This window comes from Taudactylus pleione, unplaced genomic scaffold (genome assembly GCF_031769625.1).
Source record: "Taudactylus pleione unplaced genomic scaffold, aTauple2 ptg000095l, whole genome shotgun sequence".
Classification (NCBI taxonomy): domain Eukaryota; kingdom Metazoa; phylum Chordata; class Amphibia; order Anura; family Myobatrachidae; genus Taudactylus; species Taudactylus pleione.
In genome coordinates this window covers 6,295,921-6,318,014 of record NW_028284497.1, presented here as the reverse complement: position 1 = coordinate 6,318,014, position 22,094 = coordinate 6,295,921, and the positions used below count along the sequence as shown (strand labels likewise).

The 22,094-nt window shown below is 43.0% G+C and overlaps 1 protein-coding gene across 2 annotated transcripts in view; it reads left to right on the top strand.

Moving 5' to 3' along the window:
- LOC148526540 (leukotriene B4 receptor 1-like) overlaps window positions 1-21,555 on the top strand; it is a 28,418-nt gene extending 6,863 nt beyond the window's left edge. The window contains exons 2-3 of one of the 2 annotated variants that reach the window (XM_088469938.1): window positions 11,763-11,806; window positions 19,914-21,555. In XM_088469938.1, the coding sequence (XP_088326064.1) occupies window positions 11,795-11,806; window positions 19,914-20,936 (1,035 nt within the window). In that variant the 5' untranslated portion in view covers window positions 11,763-11,794 and the 3' untranslated portion in view covers window positions 20,937-21,555. The remainder of the gene's footprint in view (window positions 1-11,762; window positions 11,807-19,913) is intronic. The other variant, XM_088469937.1, reaches the window with a different exon arrangement.
- Window positions 21,556-22,094: the final 539 nt, after the last annotated feature.

Below are 22,094 nucleotides of genomic sequence, written 5' to 3'. Positions count from 1 at the left end.
CCAGTGGGTCAGTTGCAACCAGGTACATGAATTATGGTATAGTTCCTGACCCTGCCCAGTGCCCCCCCAGTCCAGCCTTCCCAGCCCTGTGCCCCCTCAGGTTCAGCCTTCCCTGCCCTGTGCCCTCATTAACGTCCATCCATCCCTGCTCTGTGTCCCGACCACTATGCTTATTCATCCCTGTGCCCCCAATAGGTCTAGCCCTCCTTGTCCTGCACTTCCACTTAGTTAAACCCCTCCCTGCCTTGTGCCGTCCAGGTCAATCTCTCCCTGCCCTGTGCACCTCCAGGTCCAGTCCTCCCTGCTCTGCATCCCCCTTGGTCCAGCCCTCCCTGCCATGCATCCCCTAGGTCCCTTCTTCTCTTTCCTGTGACACTCCAGTGGCAGCCCTCCTTGTCTTCCCTTATCCAGGCATCACTCGTCTCTCATATAAAGGTTGGGTTTGTGTGGATCCGGATAGATAGATAGATAGATAGATAGATAGATAGATAGATAGATAGATAGATAGATAGATAGATAGATAGATAGATAGATAATTGACTTGGCTTTCCTTATATATTTAGTATAGATTCCGGTTGTGTGTGTGTAAATTTACAGCAGTTATCTCTCTCCTCTATTTCTATATTTGGATAGTTTCATGTACACTATTATGATAAGAATGTTGTGGCTGTCTGCTTACTGAACCAGTTTTCATGAAAATTACATCATTTTGTAGTGGGAGCTTTTACAAATAATCTGCATTTAGGGCCTGATTCACTACAGATTGCTAATGTGATCGCAGCTGCGATTATGCACGGTTCGCTGTGAAAATATGCTAATGAATGCAATCGCAAAGCCGTCCCACAGCCAGCATAGAGATGTCCGCTACTGCTATGTCACATCCATAATACATTGCAGTCCTGCGTATACATCGGGAACATCGAGAAACATCGGTCCCTCACGCACATTTACAACAGGTCTGACCTTACTCAGACATTGCTAACCTCATCACATGCAGTGAGTACACAAGCTGCGTATGCCATCTCAGTGGCTAATTTATGTGCGCCCATGCAATGGCATCCAAATGGAGAGACGCGCCTGCGTTTATCCGACCACTCCCCCCAGGGGCGTCTTAAGAGAAGAGGGGGCCCATGTGCACTCCCTGTGGGACCCCCTCCTCTCTCCCTGGTGGCCGGCAGCCAACTGACGTGGCTGGCCAGCCACCGGAGCATGCATTCGCATGCGCAGTAAGCAACATCAATCGATCTGCATTCATCTCAATCCATCAAGTTATAGGTGCACAACAACAAAAACAACAACATTTATTTACATAATCAAAGCAACTGATGGCACCATGTGCGCGGCCGGTAATATACCTCCCAACTTCTCTGATCTCGAATTCGGGACCTCTGCGCACACCCTTATTGATGCCATTTTGTGGGCGTCACTTCCCCATTTTATGCCATGCCTGGGGTGAGCTCAGCACTCCGTCAACTGCTGGGCCCCAGCCATCTCCCTGCACTAAATGGATGATATACGCATGCATGTGCCATACACTTAGCTTCACGGCACCACTGCTCTCTGCTTAGCAGAGTGTCCCCAACCGCCTGGCAGCTAGCAGGAGACTATGGCCCTCAGATGGAACAGCAGGAAAGTGCCTGAAAAACAGGACTGTCCCGTTGGATTTCGTTCGTTTACGTGAATAGGGTAGGTTACATAGCAGTCTGCGCACAGGGCACACAGTACATTGGTGGTATATGGCACAGCGCTGCATCTATATATTTAAATGAGGTATGACAGGTGTGGTGTGATCGGGTGGCTACTTGCAATTTGTCGCCTGTGTAACTGATTATGCATCCGTGTAGGTATGAAAAAAGGAATCACACTTATGTAGGGGTAAATCGTTTATTGGTGAATGTGATAAAGTTGAGTCGCAGTGCTCAGTACCTAGGATGTTGGCCTGAAAACTCCTACACCAAGGTTACCCTGATTTGTTCCCACCTACCAAGGTATGTAAGGGGGAGATTGTCAGAGACTTAAGTAGGGAGGGGGGGGGGGGAGAACCATAAACCATACCCTGTTAAAAGTCACTTTGTTATGTTACCATGTGTCGAATGTATTTGTTGCAACATGTACTTAGTATCTGCACTGTAGATTAGCGACTGTATCCAATATCCAGGCACTCCCAAGACATGACAGGAGGGGAGAGTATACCTTAAAGCTCTAATTTATTAACCCCTGATACCTGGGGATCCAGCCCAATATAGGGGTATTATAGAAGGACCTCCTTATAACAGGTATACTTACCTTATATTTTACCATGGAATAGGAGTTGTCTCAGCAATAGTGGATCACTTCAAAAGGAACTTACATGTATCACAGGAATAAGACCTTTTGTTGGATTACTAAGTGTGTATATGTGGCTCTCATATGAGTGATTCGTGTGCAGACACACTACTAGCTTTAAAACCATGTTGTGATATTTTTCCAGCCTCAATAGCATAGACAGATGCTGAGCTCACAACATTTTTAATATATATCAAATCATCTAATAATGTAATCCACCCTATAATTAATGGATTAATAATACTGGTGTAGTACAAAACCCATATAAGATACCACACGTATGACTATATAAACGACCAGTCTGGGAGTATTACTTGTGGAATACCGCTAATAAAATTAAATTGTGTACAGTGCACATTAAGACTATATGGTGGTGTCTCTGCAACAGGGAACCTCTGACAACATTGATTCTCCCCAGGGAACACAGTGTCTTCAGTCGGTTTTCACTATTCATGTAGGTGATCACATGGTCTGGAGGATGACTGTTTGTGTAGAAATATATCTAATGTCATCATCATACAACAGAGGTTCAACCAGACTTGTGTCCCCTGTGTCACCTACTGTCCCCCGCGTCTCTCCAGCCTCCTGCCCTGTGCTCTCCTCCTGACCCCTGTGCCACCTCCATTCTCCTGGGTGTCTCCAACATCATGGGCCAAATGTATTAGGGTTTGAGAGTTTATGTATGTATGTATGAGAGTTTAGAAAATGTGAGAGTTTAGCAGTAAACTCTCACATTGGTTGAGTTTTATCTTCAAAATGGGAAAACATCTGAATGAGATTTTAAATCGTGACAGTTTTTTAAGTCTAAAAAAAATACAAGTTCGCTCTGTTACTTTGTTTTTGGACTCTATTACATTGGTAAAGTTTAAAAAGTGTCAGAAACTCTCACTTTTCTAAACTCTCACCCTATTACATTTGGCCCTATGTGTCTCTCCAACCTCCTGCCCCCTGGGTCTCTACAGCCTCCTGTCCCCTGGGTATTTCCAGCCTGCTGCACTGCCCCCCAGGGTTTTCCTGCCTCCTGCCCTCCTAAGTCTCTCCAGCCCAGTCACTCCATGCCCAGGCATGACTATATGAGCCATTCCCATATATTACACTAGCAGCACCATTACATCTATAAATAATTTGTGCACAATACTAGTAGTGCCCATACACCTAGGGATACCCATATATATGACAACAATGCCAAACCTATATTAGCAGTGTCCACACATTGTTCTAACACATGTGTCTGCTGTGCTAAAATCTATGGCCATACCAGCAGTGCCCATATATATATATATATATATATATATTCACAGCATGGGCTCGGCACTCTTCCTCTTAGGGTAAACGTGGGTGCCTTCTGCGGAGATCACAAACTAAAGCACACAAAGGCAGCGGCACTCCAAAGAATAAATATCCAGAAGCTGGATTATAGAAACCTCAAGTTTTACTTCAACGTTTCAATCTCACGATTTTCATCAGGAAGTATTGGATTTTCCACATGTCATTAATTTGACAAGAGACTGCTCCAGGCATCAAAGATCCAGTGATTCATTTCTATTAGAGGCAGTACATTTTATTTCAAATCTTAGACGTGCATTTGAGTCTTTCTATTTCAAATAAATGTGATTATTTATAAAAGTAAATGTGATTATATGTACTGACATATTACATTTCTATAAAGATTATTAATATTATATAGGTGATGTCTTGAGAATTTTTTTCTACCATTTCAGGACTTATATAGAATATTATATATTTGTTTGTTAGTGCATCACCATTCTCTTGTTATGGTATCTATATATTAGTAGTGGGCAGACACAAGCCCATTGGTTGAATTTGCTGCTATTATTTATAATATTCTGTTCATTACTTAGCGCCCAGTCTTTTTTGTTTCTCTGTCCAAAAATGCTGGTTACTCACAGGTAAGACATTGTTTGGTGACTATTGGAGCAATAATTATAGTAATATTAAGAGCATATTTTTCCCCTCAGTTTGCTCTTCTTCGTAGTCATGATCTCTATGCATTTGCTTTTTCATGATTTGGCTCAGAATAGTAGATAGATGGAAGCATGACATTACCTAGTGTGAAGAGATGAGCTAAGTTACAGTAACTATAATATCAGGTTGGAACAGACCTGTTACTTGGCTGTGGTGAAGATCATCCCTGATTAAAAACATGAAAAAGCAGTTGTAATGCCAGCCAACAATTTCATGATGCGACTAGTGAACCTGGAGCCGCTGATAAGGCAAAGACATATTTGGCAGTGACATATCATATATTGACATTTATAAACACTATTCTCAAAATAAGGAAGCAAACACTTTATCTCTAGGGCCTGTTCATTAAATCAAGTGAGTCCAGATATGGGACAAGGGGGCTAATTCAGCAGAGAACGGAATTACAAAGCTGCACGCAGTTTGCAATTCTGTCCTTGCAAATATGCGTATGCGGCTGGAGGTGTTGGGCCTGATTCAGAGATGGACGCAATGCCAGTGGATCCATTTGCAAAGTGAGTGACAGGTAGTCAGCATTTGGGAGAGGTAATGTGATGTGGTTGGGCAAATGCTGGCGTGTCTGACCATTTCATGGGAATGCATAAATTAGCTATTGTGATCTCCAACATAGCCTGAGAGCCCTCTGTGTGTCATGAGTGCTGCAGTGTTTGCGGCTGGTCACACTTGCCGCATATGCTGTATGGCTGCCCGATTTGCATCAATGTTACCGATGTTTATGCTGTTGCACGTTGCCGGATGGATAAGATAAGGCAGCATTGGTTGTCTCAATGGAAATATTAGCATATATTACAGCTGCATTCCAATGTGAAATCACAGATGCGATTGCATTAGCGTCATTCTCTGAATCAGGCCCATAGTCTTGATAGAGTTAATGTAATTGTGATGCTCTGGGAGTTTGTATAGTGATCCACCACTAGAACCAGGTTCAGGTGTGGTTGTTTTGCTTTCTTGTGGCCGAACTCTCCGTCTTCACGGTAGGACACTAGGTGACAGAGAGGCAAGTCTAATGGTGCATACACATGGGATGACCGTCAGCGATAACTATATCCCTGAACGATCTCCTGGGTGTACTGGATGATCGATATCGATCATCCAGCACATCACCAACCCACAAACAATGGTCAGCGATCGCGGGTCCCTATAGTAACCTGGTCGATATCGACAAGGTTGGCCTGCATGCATGGTCGATGGACGATATCTTTATTGTCTATATATGCCCATGCATCGCAGGTTGTTGGTGGGTTGGATGTACCAAAAATGCACGATATGAATAATAACGATATGATCGGTATCGTTCATATCGTACATTTTAATCGTACTGTGTGTATGCACCTTAAGGTTCCCCTACGAACAGACACACTACTGGATACGTTGTTCCTTGAAAACAGATTCCTTTTTATTGTTGCAGGAAGTAATAATGAACAGACAGTTTGAGTTGACTCTGAATGAGATATGCTGAGAAGCTACTTCACCAAAAGGAAGTAGTACAGAGAATACAATTCAGTTGACAGTGTCATAAAATAACTAATCAGAGTTTGGCACAGATTAAACAATGTTTAGAATCTTGCGATTTAAGAGATACAATGTAACAATTTGCAAAAAATGGAACTTGGCATTCACTGAGTGAGGGAGAATGCGTCTCGGGCAGCAGTACCAGTACCCCTGTCGTCTAACGGTGACCTCAGCTGGCAAGTGAGAGTAAGTAAAATGAGGAAGAAGAAGTGATTTTTATTTAAACATGCTCTGACTGCTCTGTATATTGATAGAGGATTTATGATGCACAGCAGTATTACTAAAGCACACACATATAAAAAAATAATCGCTTGCAGCATGTATGGTAAACACATATATCAATGCAGAAACACAAGCCTTGGCACAGGAAATATGGAGGACAAGTCTATGCTCTGTGACTATATTGATGAAACAAAGGTTACTGACAGCAAGCACTTTCAAACCACTGTCAATATGCAGAATCCCAGGCTTGCGGTACACAAATTGAAGGAAAATCTATGCTGTGTTGTATTAGTAAAGTAAAGTCTCTAGCAACAAACACTTTTAAACCAAAAGCAATATGCAGAATCCCAGGCTTGCATCACACAATAATGTGAAGAACAAATCTCTGCTGCGTTATATTAGTGTAGCAAAGTCTCCAGCAGCATGCACTTTTAAATACCTGACTAAACACAATCAATCATTTAAACTCAACAAAGAACTAGATGAACACATTACTACCAGAAGAATTGCCAGCTGAGGTCACACAGGGTTGTGAGATAACCAGCTGACAGGTGAATGCAGTAAAAATACAGGTATAGACTTATAGTGGGTACACACACACTAGCCGATATATTGGCCGATCAATTGATCAGCCAATATATCAGCTGGCTGTCGGCCAATGTGTACAGGTGATATTTCTGTGAACAACGTCGTTCACAGACATATCGCATTGGCTGTGCTGCACAGCCAATGGACATATATGTTTCTCCCAGGCCCCCTGTGTTGCTGGCTGACATCATTTTCACCTGTGGTGCTGCACAGGCTCCGTAACCCAGGGGAGAGAAGGGGTCTCCCGGAGTTCATCAGCTCTACTACTGTAGTGAATGGGCCAGTAATATATATATATATATATATGTATATAAAAATTGGAGGACCCCTTTTTGGGCACAAATACATATAGTTTTTGTGTTTATTTATGTTGAGGTACAGACAAAGGGTGGTGGCACCCGGTGCAGTACCTCTAGATCCCTAATATGCGCCATTGTCATCACGCTGGGGGCTCCTGACAAGGTGTGTGTAATGTATGATGTGTGCACACTGATCATCTTACGGCTTGAGGTGCCCAGTGTGACTGAGAAAAATGTGCCTCTTATTTGTATCGCACATGCATCAAAAAGCCACTCACAGTGTACTAGAGGTGCGAGACTGTGACTTCACTTTACACATACAGAAATTGGTTTTACACATGTACATTGTTGCAAATGGCGCACAATGGAACTTGGCATGAGGCAAAACAGTGTCTAATCACAACAGAACCTTCCAACACTGGACCTGATTCAGACCCGCTCGCTAGGATGCGTTTGCACGCAGCCGGCAGCTGACTAAGTATGCAAATCCCGCAATCGCTAGCAAGACTACTATGTCTTGCTGTGCGATCGCGGTATGTATTTGGATGCCCACCCGCCTGACACAAGATGCCTACTTTCCCTTCATAACATACGTCATCTCCAGGAAGTGTATTAAACAATCGGTAACATTGAGTACCACGGACCCATATGCAGCATTTGTGGTTGACCATACCCTACCGCAAGCATTGCGAGTGCTGCTGTGTGTAATTCAGCCACGTGACGGGTATGCTGATGATGCATCTTAATTATGCACGCCCCTGAAATGCCGTTGAGATGCAGAGACACGCCTGCATTCGCACCACCACACTCTCATTTCTATTGACCACCCCATCACCACCCACAAACGGCATATCCTGTCACTCATTCTAGCGGAGTGACTGTATACAGGATGCAATCGCTTTGCGATTGCATGGACTGGTTCGCACACGCACACTGCGTCTTATACGCATGCACAGATTACAAACATCGGCAGGCTACGTGCGAACGCAGCCTAGAGAACGGGTCTGAATCAGACCCACAGATTCATACTCAGTTGTACACAGATGTACAAATCTCACAAAACTTGTGGTCTGTGGGCCTGATTCAGCAAGAAACGCAGTTGCTTATACACACGCAATCGGTCAATTGATGCTTTCTGCACATGCATATACATCGCAATATGCTTGCTCGAACTAGCCACTGCGATCAGAGCAACGTTTTACTTTATAACTTCATATTTTATCACTTAGTGCATGTCGACATACTGTATACTGTTTCCTATATTGTATATTGGTCACTAGAGTGGTTTCTGTATTGTATATAAGTCACTAGAATGCTCTCTCTATTGTATGTTAGTTACTGGAATGTAACCTGTATTGTATAGAGGTAGCTAGAATGCTGTGTGTATTATATAGATGTTACTAGAATTGTCCCTGCTTCGTCAGAATGGGGCTTGTACTGTAGGTGAATTTGACTACAGCTCTGTGACATAACAGTTTAAACCACACTTACATTAGACAAGCCATGCATACAGGTATTTGTCACGCTAATTTTTCTATTGCCATGTGCTGGTAGAAAAACCAGGACCACTGTCTTGCATTGGTCCCCCAGGCTAAAAGTTGCCAGCCAGCCCCTGTCGGCAAGTGTGTTTGCACTTACCGATGCCAGCTCCCCTGCCAGGTCCCATCGCTGAAGATGTGGGGCACACTAGACATCGTCTAGTATGTACCCGGCTTTTATCCTTTTTTTTCTGAAGCGGCTATTTATTGAGGGAAAAGTATCTGCTGGTTAACTGAGTCCTGAGAGGAGTCCTGAGAGGTATTAGGCCGAGTTTACAGTGTGATTACAAAACCCTCCTATTAACTGCCCTGGGTGTCCTGAAGAGGCTGCATATGACACTACCTTCATCACCAGCTAGCCGCTCCCCTGGACGGATCCTTCCTGTGTGTCTGCCATCCACTGCTTGTGAGTCAGGGACAAGAGTATGCCTTACCCATAGGCGTCTTTATACTGGGGGCAAGGTGTGTGGTGCACACGGGCCCCTGGGTCCAGGGGGGCCCACATTGCACACACTGCACCCACAGGTAATCATACTTACCTCTCCGCCGATTACCGAAGTGCTGCTGCGCAGCACCAGAATGGCACTGCAGAGCAGTAAACACTATCTGGGAAAATGGTGGCGGCCATTTTCCCAGTGATCTGCGAATTCGCAGAAAAGATGTCCCCGGGAAAGTAGGCTCGGGTTGCCATTTTCACGGAGACCCGCGCATGCGCTGTAGATTCTGGCATGAAGTCAGAATCTACATCGCTCAGTGCCATGCTGAGCCGCCGGCAGAGAGGAGGGGGCCCAAATGGATGCTGCATATGGCCCCCTCCTCTCTTAAACCACCCATGGCCTTACAACCAGCTCTAAGATGTCCACTTCAAAATGTCTCCAGACCACTTGCTCTAATTGACTTTAGCAGTTTTTTAAAACTTTTTTCATTTCAACCAAAAAAACAACACAGATCCAAAACCAAAACACTTGAGGGTGGTTTTGCAAAACCAAAACTAGAATATGATTCCAAAACCAAAACATGGGGGTCAGTGCACATCTCTAGTTTAAAGTTCAAGTTTATGCACAGTATACCATAAAAAAAAAATACTTTTATGGTGTATTATGTTCCTAAAAAATATATATATATATATACTCTTTTCCTATCTTTCCTCGCCTACAGCCTAGTAACTTCCCCCTTCCTTATTGTCCAATACTAATATAGTAAGACAATAAAGGGGTAGAAATGAATGCCTGTTTAAGGGGTTAGATACTGTCTTATTTTTCTCTGGGGCTACTGTGAAACACGGGTCTCTCACTCCCCAGCCTCTGCTTTTCGCAAGATGGGAAGCAGCAGAACTCGTTGATGGATCAGGTTTCTTATACCTCATTTTTCTATTTTTCTGTACTATATGGTATCTATATTATTATGCATGGACTCATATAATCAAATATTGACCATTGGTACACTGCAACTATACATTCTTTCACCTCCCGCCTGCAGCCCAGTAATTTTCCCCCTCCTTTTTGTCCAATGCTATTATAGTATGACAAAGGAGGAGATTTAATGAATGCCTGCTACAGGGACGTGTTTCTTGCTTTATCTTCGAGGGGTTACTGTGACATGCGGGTCTCTCGCTCCCATTCTCTGCGATAGCATGATGGCAAGCAGTAGAACTCTGTAATGAATCAGGACTCTTAACATCCCTCACTATATCTTCTTTCTGTACTATACGGTTACTTTCTATAATTGATTGGTCCAATTTACAGGACCTATTTGTTTTCTTATTTCAACTGGAGAAATTTGATCGTATTTTCAGTTTGTGATATTATTTACATTGATGTTTTCTCATTCTATATATGCTTATATATTTACCCCTGACAAGCCTATGACCTGAGTGTATTTTTATATTTTGTTTGTGATATACCAATACTGGTTAGTATTGGGTATAATTGTTTTGTATTTATGCTGTATTGTCTTTAGTATATTTCGCCTTTATGGGATTATTCTCATTCTCAGCACTTTGCACCTTTTCCTTATTATTTTCTATGTCTGTATGTTATGTTAGTCTGTTTTAGCTTGAATTTATTAAAAGTTATATTTTAGTTACCATTACACACCTACTAGCTATTAAGAGTGCGCCGTTATAGAGTCTTGGATTTGGTCCTAGGACCTCTTCCCTTTTTCCTTTGTTCCAGATTCTGGCATGAAGTCAGAATCTACATCGCTCAGTGCCGTGCTGAGCCGCCGGCAGAGAGGAGGGGGCCCAAATGGATGCTGCATATGGCCCCCTCCTCTCTTAAACCACCCATGGCCTTACAACCAGCTCTAAGATGTCCACTTCAAATGTCTCCAGACCACTTGCTCTAATTGACTTTAGCAGTTTTTTATGGTGTATTATGTTCCTAAAAATATATATATATATATATATATATTATATTATATTTTTTTTTATAAAATTGTGTTTTAGAAGTTTTAAACAGATGTTCTTAACCTAATTCAATAAAAAAAATAACTGGTTAAACCCTATTTTTCCATTCTAGTCCACCGCCCCTCCTCCTAGCTCTCTAGTCTTTGCCCTCCCTTACACTATCACTAATGACACATAAACAAAATGCAGGCATGTGAGCACCAGATAATGTAATTCCCTTACATGATTCCTCATCTGTTGCCTAAAGCAAGCATTTGTTTGTATTACAGTATGTGTCAACATCTGCGCTCGCCCTCTATATACAGTATATATATATCTATATATATATATAGAGAGAGAGAGAGAGAGAGAGAGAGAGAGAGAGAGAGAGAGAGAGAGAGAGAGAGAGAGCAAAAAACAGAAGTGGTTTTTCCTTCACATGGATTAAAACACATTTATCTATCTGTCGTTTTGAGACTCGTAGTGCCACTTCTTTTTTTTGCTACTTTATCCGTTCCATTAAGGAGGCACCCAAGCACACTGTTTTTTGGTATATGGGAGTGCCGGACTATTGCAATGTGTGTATATATATATATGTATATATATATATATATAATATATATATGTATATATATATATATATATATATATATATACCCAACTATGACATGATAAAGTTATAGCTCCCCAAGATCCATCCAGCCTGTACCTGGAACGATGTGCTTTGAAGCAGTAGTTCTACAGCAACATGACCCTGGAATTTGTTTTGAGTTGTTGGGAAATATGCAGATAGATTTCTTGAATTGAATGATTACAGATACATTCTGATCTGATAGAGCAAAGATCTCAACTTTGTATATCTAACTAACTTTTCCATTTACTCATCAGAATATAACCAACTGACAGAGGACAGAGACGCCATGTCTGAGGCAGTAAGTAAAAGCACATGTCTGACAGAAATTCTGATACATTCAATCAAAAATAGGTGCATGATGGCTCAAATAGTTATTTATACTACAGGGCTGCTATTTTACACTTTCAGAGTCAAGTGATGAGAGCCATATCACGTCTAGAATTTCTGTTTTGTTTGTGCATTGTTGACTTGCATTATGTACAGGATGTTCATCAGTTCGGTGTGCCCGTTACTTAGGGGCTTCCGCATTTGAATATATTCCCTTGTTACCATTCATTACTTTATTTATAGTAATTTCTTTTTGAAGTAATGTACTTTTACTTTATCCAAAAAGTGGGATGATTCCAGGCCACCACATTTCCAGTTCATATCTAGTTTTATAATCTTTTATATTCTTTCTTTGTGAGTCATCATTCTTCAGTCTCAGTTAGGTATTGGTCATGTGGTCCTCCTCTGCTGTGGAACATCAGATCACAACATGCCCTGCCACAGTTTCAGCATGACCTACAGCAGTGGCTGGCTGGCTGGCTGGCAACTTTCAGCCTAAGGGGTAACACAGCAAATGACCCCAGCTTTCTCCAAAAAAAATAACCTGTGAATGAATATATATATATATATATATATATATATATATATTATGGCAGTATCACCAGAGGTGGCACTGGTTGAGCAGCAGATTCTGTGTGGGGCAGGGGAGATCCGCCCACACAGACTAAAAAGGCATTCTGGGAAGATGCCTAATGGCTGCCGAGGGAACTCAGTCCAGGGAGGACTGAGGCAGACCAGTCAGACAAAGCTCACTGTGCTAGCGAGTCTGTAAGGGCCAGGAGGCCTGAGTCTAGACCTGTGAGATACAGGGAAGGCTATCCAACTCTGGGACTGAGCTATGGTACCTGCAAGGAAGCAGGCCAGACTGTGAGAGGCGGCAGCCAACAAGCTAAGGAAGCTATACCAGGCCAGGAGGCCAGTTTCCAGTCCTGCATATGGCAGGAAGGACTACCAATCTCAGAGACTGTGAGAGACTTTCCTGCTGAGTAGCTGCTTCTGTAGAGAGGGTTCAAGAAGTAAGCTAGTGGAATGCCATGTGTGAAGTCTGATTCTGCACCTAATCACTGCACCACTGACACTAGTCTACCAAGCTAATTACCCCAAGTATCACATATGGTGGATAATGCAGGCATAAAGATTCTAAGCACACAGGCGTAAGCAACAAGATCTGCACAGAAAGTGGATTACAGCAGCTAATGGAAATATGGATGTTTACTGCACCTGCATAATGGACTCAGCAGTGCAATGCTCATCAGGCTGGTGAGTGAAGATAAGTCTGTTGTTTAAACAAAAAAATTGTCTGCAAATGTGCACTATTGCTGCAAGTATATTGTTTGTGAAGAGAAGTATGTACTTCCTTAGCATTGGAAGGATTAAAATAAATGGTGTGGTTTATCCTGGTGAATTGCTCATGCTTGTTAAATCAAGGTGTGGTACTAAGAGAGAAGAGATTCCTATTGAAAGGCTATAGAGACTGCTTGATACATGCTGGTAATTGTAGTGCCACATGAAGAAAAAATGTTTTTCTGTGTTAAAAATACTTGTGAAGACAAAGTGTGATGCAGTGAAAACAAAAACAAGTTGTTCCTGTGTATTTTTTGTGCCAAGAATAATGCGAAACAAAAAGAAATATTCTAAAAAGTTTCATTCTCAGTCTAGAGAGATGGAAAATTCCGGGCTGGAGTTTACAGTCTGAATGTGAAGAAAGTCGGTTACATGGAAGGGATTTAAAGCAGTTTGAAATCCTCTGTGGTGAATCCTTTCAAATTGATGGGGTAAACAATGTTATTACGTTGAAAGAGACATTTACAAAGTAGAATAAAGATGTCAGTGTGTGTGGTCAGTGTATGGTGCAAGGTCCGTCCAGAGAGGACTATGTCAGCATGGAAAAAGTTGACTCTCTGTGTGAAGTTTGGCATGAAACACTTATGCGCTTTTGCGACCAGATAAGTGACTTGGAGGACAAGTCTACAAAAGAGAAGCTTTTGCATGCGCAAATTGAAAAGACGTTACAGAGTGAGTTTTCGTCTTTGAAAATGGCATTTGAGCAAGAAGAAATAAAAAAATGTGAGGTTCTTAAAGAGACAGATCTCAAAATAGCAGTTATGTCTGAACGCCTTGCGGAGGCTAAAATATTCCAATGTGTTACAAAGTATGAGAATAATGTGCTCCTAGCAGAGAATGATGTATTAGAGCAAGATATTGTTGAAATGCAGCAAAAGTGTGTGGTACTTCAGCAGGAAGTAGAAGAGTTGAAAGAATGTGTCCAGAGACATCAGAGTGATGTAGAGCGCACGCAAGTGAAAGTGGAGGATCTGACTCTGGTGTTAAAAGAAAAAGACTCTTTAAATGTGTCCACTCAAGTAAAGCGTAAAGATTGTGAATTGGAGAGAAATTCTCTGGCGGAAAAGTTTTGTGAAGTAAAATTGAAGTATCTCCAGATGCTGCAGACTCACGCTCAGTGGGAAACTGACCATGAAGGAAAAGAGATGGAGATGGTCCGTCTTGAAGTCAACTGTAAAGAGCAAGTACAAACTCTCCAATCCGATTTAGCTGCAGCTAGAGCAGTTTCAGAATGTTTGACGGACAGAAATGTATTCCTGGAGGAAAGTCTGCATAAAGCCGCAAAGCAAAGTGAATCTTTGGAGAGAGAGCTTAACCTTGCCCATGGCAGGGCTTGGAAGTTGCAAAGATTCCAAGCGGAGAGGAATACCAAAGAACTGGAGTTGCAATGTGTATTAAAAGTGTCAGCGTCTGAAATAGTTGTATCAAAGTTGGGAAATTCTCTAGCAGTCTGTCTTGTAAGAGTGGATGAGATACCTTGCAGTGACTTTCAGCTTACAGTGATAGCTGAGGGTATGAAGTCCTCCCAAAGTGACACGGGTCCAGATGGCAAAACCTTGTCTGAAGTTGATGATAAAGAACTGACGTATACAGATGGTGATCGCATGACCTGTCAAGCAACGGTACAGGATGTACAGAAGTCTACGGAGATAGTGATGGCTTCAAAGGATGAGACTCTCTTGTTGCCGTGGATTCAGGGTGATGTGAATGTGACGCAATTACACAGTTTTGCAGTGCAAAGCAGAACCTTAAAGAAGGTTAATTCTGAGAGTCTTGTGAAGAATAATACTCAGGTGTGTGAAACAATGCCTTCATGCAAGCAGGATGGAACTTGCAATTCTGCTGGATTTGTCTATGAGGAAGTAGAGCACTATGGGAAAATGTGCCTGAAATCCTTAAAGCTTGACATGCTCAAGAATGAATCTCAAGTGCTTCATATAGAAAGCAAGAAGTACCACAAAGTGAGGAAAAAAGTTAGGAGGAAAATAAATTCTGGAATCTGGAGGACGAGACCCCCAAAGATTGCAAGAGTTTGTATGACCGTGAATGCAGTGGATTTCCCTCATGAGGAGATTGAAGAGGGACATCGTCATGAGAATGCCTCGTCACATGTCGCTGAACCCAGGGGTTTCAAGCTGGGGAGGGGGATATGTGGCAGTATCACCAGAGGTGGCACTGGTGAGCAGTAGATTCTGTGTGGGGCAGGGGAGATCCACCCACACAGACTAGTAAGGCATTTTGGGAAGATGCCTAATGGCTGCTGAGGGAACTCAGTCCAGGGAGGACTAAGGCAGACCAGTCAGACAGAGCTCACTGTGCTAGCGAGCCAGTGAGGGCCAGGAGGCCTGAGCCTAGACCTGTGAGATACAGGGAAGGCTATCCAACTCTGGGACTGAGCTATGGTACCTGCAAGGAAGCAGGCCAGACTGTTACCATTCATTACTTTATTTATAGTAATTTCTTTTTGAAGTAATGTACTTTTACTTTATCCAAAAAGTGGGAAGATTCCAGGCCACCACATTTCCAGTTCATATCTAGTTTTATAATCTTTTATATTCTTTCTTTGTGAGTCATCATTCTTCAGTCTCAGTTAGGTATTGGTCATGTGGCCCTCCTCTGCTGTGGAACATCAGATCACAACATGCCCTGCCACAGTTTCAGCATGACCTACAGCAGTGGCTGGCTGGCTGGCTACTTTCAGCCTAAGGGGTAACACAGCAAATGACCCCAGCTTTCTCCAAAAAAAATAACCTGTGAATGAATATATATATATATATATATATATATATATATATTATATATATATATATATATATATATATGTATTATGGCAGTATCACCAGAGGTGGCACTGGTTGAGCAGCAGATTCTGTGTGGGGCAGGGGAGATCCACCCACACAGACTAAAAAGGCGTTCTGGGGAGATGCCTAATGGCTGCCGAGGGAACTCAGTCCAGGGAGGACTGAGGCAGACCAGTCAGACAAAGCTCACTGTGCTAGCGAGTCTGTAAGGGCCAGGAGGCCTGAGCCTAGACCTGTGAGATACAGGGAAGGCTATCCAACTCTGGGACTGAGCTATGGTACCTGCAAGGAAGCAGGCCAGACTGTGAGAGGCGGCAGCCAACAAGCTAAGGAAGCTATACCAGGCCAGGAGGCCAGTTTCCAGTCCTGCATATGGCAGGAAGGACTACCAATCTCAGAGACTGTGAGAGACTTTCCTGCTGAGTAGCTGCTTCTGTAGAGAGGGTTCAAGAAGTAAGCTAGTGCCCCAAGAAAGGGCTAGGCATTTATTATTTTCTGTTTGTTCCTGATTATGCTGGAAGTAAAAGCACCACGTTCATTTGTTTTACTGGACTGCCATGTGTGGAGTCTGATTCTGCACCTAATCACTGCACTACTGACCCTAGTCTATCAAGCTAATTACCCCAAATATCACAACATATATATAATATGGTCTCTCACTCACTCTCCTCCACAGGGCACAGGCAAACATTGCGATGTCTCTTACATGACGTCCACGGCATCGCCATCAGTAAGTGGTGCCAGCCCCCACTGAGAGCCCCAAGAGGTGTACCAGGTGCCATCAGGGTAAGAGTGAGTGGCCATGGAGACACATACACGTGGCTCGGCGACGTCCTGGGTGAACACCCTAGTCACATGTCTGGTGGCCAGGAGACATGCAGAGGATGCTCCCAAGCTGCTTGGTTTGTTCCAAGGGTTTTAAGGATCATTATCCTTGTTACACAAACTGAGTGGCCGGGGAGCATCCTCTGCATGTCTCCCAGCCACCAGACATGTATGAAGCATAAGAAGCTGGCAGCCCCATAACACTGAAATCGCACTGGTCCAGGGGGCAGATGGCACCCTGCCCCCCAGCCCAGCCCGCCATTACTGTCAGGGGCTTTTTTAAGAGAGGAGTGGGCATGTGTGCATGTCCATTTGGGCCCCCTCCCCTCTGGCAGTGCAATAGATTCTGGTTTAATGCCAGAATCTATTGCACATGTGCGGGCCTACGGGAACATGGCGCATGCACCTTTTTCCCAGAGACATGGTGTCTGTGCATGGGCAAGTCACAGGGAAAATGGCCGCTGCATTTTCCCTGTAATTTTTGCTGCACTTCAGTAATAACAAACCTGTGGCAGGGCATGCTGGGATGTGTAGTTCCACAGCAGGAGGGTCACATGTTAAATCCCTAAGTTGTTTGGAAATCTTTTTGAAATGTGATTTTTTTCATAGGGCTGTTTGTAAATGATCATTTGTTTTTCACTTGTACGTTATACAATATTTAGATCCATTAGCATTTATACACATACAAACACATTTTCAGGTTTTTTTACCCATTTCACTCTTTTGTCTGTTTCATTGCCTTCATTGGCCCTCATTCAGAGCCGTACGCTCTGAGCAGAGCGCACGCTCTGAATGAGGGCCGCCCTCCATAAAAATGGAGCGTCCTCCTGGACGCTCGTATAGCTGTGGGTCACCACCCACAGCCTATACGAGCGTGCAATTTGATGGCCGTGATGGTCGTGACCATCGCGACCATCGAAACTGCGAGCCGGAGCCTGCGGTTGAGGTTTTCAACCGCAAGCCCCAGAGTGATTTTGGCTCTGTCAGAGCCAAAATCACTCCCACTGACATCACTAGTGATGTCAGTGGGCCGGCTTCTGACGGGAGGCGTTCCCGTGGGTACGCCCCCGTCAGGGAGGCACGCCCACCAAAGGGGGCGTGCTGTCAATCAACATCGACAGCACGCCCCCTTTGATCAGACACAACGAGCGTCTGGCGCATGCGCATGACGGAGCTCCCTCCGTCGTGCGCATGCTCAGTGCAGACCATCGACCCACTTGCGAGCGGACAGACGCTTGCGAGTGGGTCTGAATCAGGGCCATAGTTCCTACTTTGCCAATGTTTCACTTATGTACTTCTAATATACAACAGATTATTGCTGCCCTGGTTCTGTACATAAAAAGGGGAGGTGTGTGTATGTGTATGTAAGGTAGATTTTGAAGGTGAGACCCCTTCTCTTGGGCTAGCACTTCACCTACCTGCCCAAGGTGTTTTTAATTGGTATGGGTCCTTGCATTGCAGTACACACATCTAATGGGCCCTATAAAAGGTAAGTCCTAGACAAATTTATTAGTGTATCAGTATTAGAGATGTTTGGGACCCACCTATATAAGGTTCGCCGTGACGTGGCAGGTGGGCAAACATTTTTGGCCAAACATGTACCAAGAAACATTACATTTAAAACCATGTTAATTATTGCAGTCTATTATAGATGTTTTGATCATTAGTATTCGTAGTGCTCATAGTGTGCACCTACTCCCCCCCTTCTTTTTTGCTATAGAACTGTACATAAAAAGTCAGCACTGCTACAGTTACTGTACAATGCAAGTGTTAATGAGCTAGTGTTATAAATGTTATAAATAACCCAGCACATATATATCTATTTTTTTAAAACACAGTAGTAATAGTGTTTCTCAATTCACCCCCAGGGGTAAATGTAAAAAAGGTTGAACTAAAAATATACATATTTATCATCAGTAGGGTTTTAATTTCAATTGAAGTTGAAACCCTACGGATCATAAATATATAGATTTTGCATCCAGAAAACCTACCGATGTTGATCGATTTTAATCGATCTAATTCATCCTTTAGTAAATTTACCCCCCAGGCTCTGAAAAAATACCTAAAATTGTCTTTAAATGTGGGTCCCCACCTTCCCAGGGATCACCGGCCTGGGCTGACTAGCTGTCAGGCATAATGCTTTGGCCGGGGGATCCAGTGAAAGGGATCCCCTGGCTGTGGCATTACAACCCTGCATTATACCCCCGCTAGAAAGAGTCTGGTACTGGTTATGGCAAATACAGGGGACCCCTACTCATTTTGTCCCCTGTATTTCCAAAACCAGGACTGGCTCATTGAGCACAGTGCTGGTTGTGCAAAATACAGGGGACCCCTACATCTTTTGTCCTCTGTATTTTCACAACCAGGACTGTCTCTAAAAGGTCCGGAGCTGGTTGTGCTCTTAGGGGGGACCCCACGTTGTTATTTTTTTTAAATTGTAACACTTAACAAGCATTTTACATACAGATATATGCAGAGGAGTAGCGTGGAATCATGACGCCTGGAGAATTTGCATGTCATAGCACCCCCCCTCCTTGTACTGAACTGTGCCAGTGGGGTATAGCAAGGCTGTAGGGTAATACTGCAGTGAAGGGAAAAGCAGCAAACAGTATGGTATGGCCGCCCAGGACTCAAGGCCAAGCAGGCAAGATAAACATCTTATGCCAAAGATGGGCCCATCTCAAGTAATTTACAGTGCTTTAGGCACAGAGAATAATACTTCACGTTCCTTGCGCTTCATACCTTGCTGTATTTGACTGGTGACCAGTAGGATATAGAGCAGTGCTTAGACAAGTCTTGCACCTGCAGTCCAATTGGCTTAACCACTTGGAGTATTTCACCATTAAACTACATGTCAACAATTTCCACTTTAAATTTAGTGGCAATCTTGCTGAAATCCTGCCGGTTCCGTTAAATCGGAACCTATTGTGTAACCTCAATAGTGTGAAGCTGGCCACAATGGCATTAAAGCATGCACATAATTATAGAAAAATATATTTGCTCCCATTGCATTGAAAAGTCAGGTAAAAAAGAACCCTAACCTTGTATTCATGTAATATAATTATTGCTATGATTATTAATATATGTTTGTGTTTTTCGTATTCACAGTATACAGTTCTTGGCGACATGAGCAGCCTCAATTCTCCTTTACCAAACATCACTAAGACTTCATTGCCTTCACCCAGTCTGGGCATTGCCATCCTCTCAATAGCTTTCATTATCGGATTTCCAGGCAATGCATTTGTCATCTGGACAGTGTTGACCCAAATGAAGAAACGTACAGTCACCTGTCTCCTCATTTTACATTTGGCAATTGCTGACATCATAGTGATCCTCACAGCGCCATTTTTCCTCCATCTCCTGGCAACAGGCAGTTGGGCATTTGGGAATATCATCTGTAAGTTGTGCCATTACATTAGCTGCTTGAGTATGTATGCCAGCATCTTCCTCATCGCTTTTATGAGTGTGGACCGTTTTCTAGCCGTCACAAGACCTTTGACTTCTGTAACCATGAGAACAAAATCAGCTGTCAGGAACATAGTTATGGTAATATGGGTGTTAGCATCTTTGCTGGCCATTCCTATGCCAATATACCGTGCAGAAACAAGTATTAACAATAAGCAGCAATGTAGATCCTTTCACAGCACCCCTGGACATATAATCTTTCAGTATGTATTTGAAACCATGACAGGTTTTGTTATCCCATTCACAATCATTTTGTTCAGCTACCTGTGTATTGGACTAAGATTACGCAATGCAAAGTTTCAGACCAGAAATAAGACAAGTCAGCTGGTCATCATGATCATAGTAATATTTGCCCTGTTCTGGCTTCCATACCATGTGGTGAATATAATACAGGTGTCTGGAGAACTGTCATCATCAAACAATCTAAGAAAATCAGCTATGAAGGCCAGGCCTAATACTACTGCCTTTGTCTTTCTCAGTAGCAGCATTAATCCTATTTTGTATGCTTTTGTTGCAAGCAATTTCATTAGGACCGCTGGTGTGGGATTCATGGGCAAACTTTTTGAAGGGACTGGTACTGACTGTAAAAATTCACTCAAGATTCCTGAAGTGCTTCGGCGGAAGAGTCAAAATGCACCCATGGAACTGAGGAATATAAATCAATAAAGTTTTCTGTATTTCTTTAGGGGAGGGGGGTGGAAAGGCACAAGGGGGAATTTTTAGATGCAATAGTTACAGCGAGACAAAAGTGATATGTTGGTTTAGTATTTAGAGATGCTGCATAGAGCCAATTTATTACTAGACTGGGCCAAATGAATAAAAACAAATGTAAATTGATGATGATGATGCTGTATATAAAGCAGGCTATAACAATTGTGTCAGGCTGTATTTAACATATGTGTTCCCCCAAACACTGATATATTCCTCACACCTTGAGTAGAACGTAATTCACCTAAATGAACAGAGTTTGATCGGTATAGTTTTAACAAAATAAGTTGGAATAATTAAGCTTTTTTTTAAGTGTTTTACAGAATTCCATTCATTAGATTAACATAAATCCTGCAGCTACCCACCTCCAACTTTTCTGCTGGAAATATACACTTACAGACATGTAACCCATCTTTACAGTGCCTCATGAGTTAGTTTGGACAAATTTTTACCGCTGTTGTACTGTACCACATGGAAAAAAAACCATCATTCTCTTTACTTGCATCTACAATTTTCAGAATAAACTATCTGTCTAATCAGAATGACAAATTAATTTGCACCCCTGGTAAAAGAAAAAATGGTACAGAGCTTACCTGGCTTGAATGTTTTTTTATGGTGGAATATCTGTTTTTTTATTTTATTTTTTATTTTATTTTTTGCATTTGGGCTACGAAGAAGAAAAAGAAGATTGTTTTGCATTTTGTCTATGGTAGTCTGAGGCAGACAAAAAGAGTGAACAAGTTTTATTTTAAATTGTGTGTGTTTGGTGTTTAGACTCGTTTGATTTAAAGGTGACCCTTGTCCATTATACTGGGATTACAGGGCAAAATTGGGATTCCTAATGCAGAAAATGAGTCCATCCCACCAGTGGCATCCTTACCTGGAACCGCACCTGGTACTGGTAGGGAGGACAGGCAACCTTCACTGTGCACGCCGGAAAATTAGGGTCATGGCCTTGCTGGCGGGGGTGCGGCCCCACGGGCCGAAGCCCTGTTTTTTGTTACACCGGGGGGTGCTGGAGGTGCAGGCTGCCCGCCGGGGACCAGCCTGTTTGAGTGCAGCTTCCTCACTGTGCTAGGAGCCGAGTGCTGCACGTAATGCAGCACCCGGCTCCTG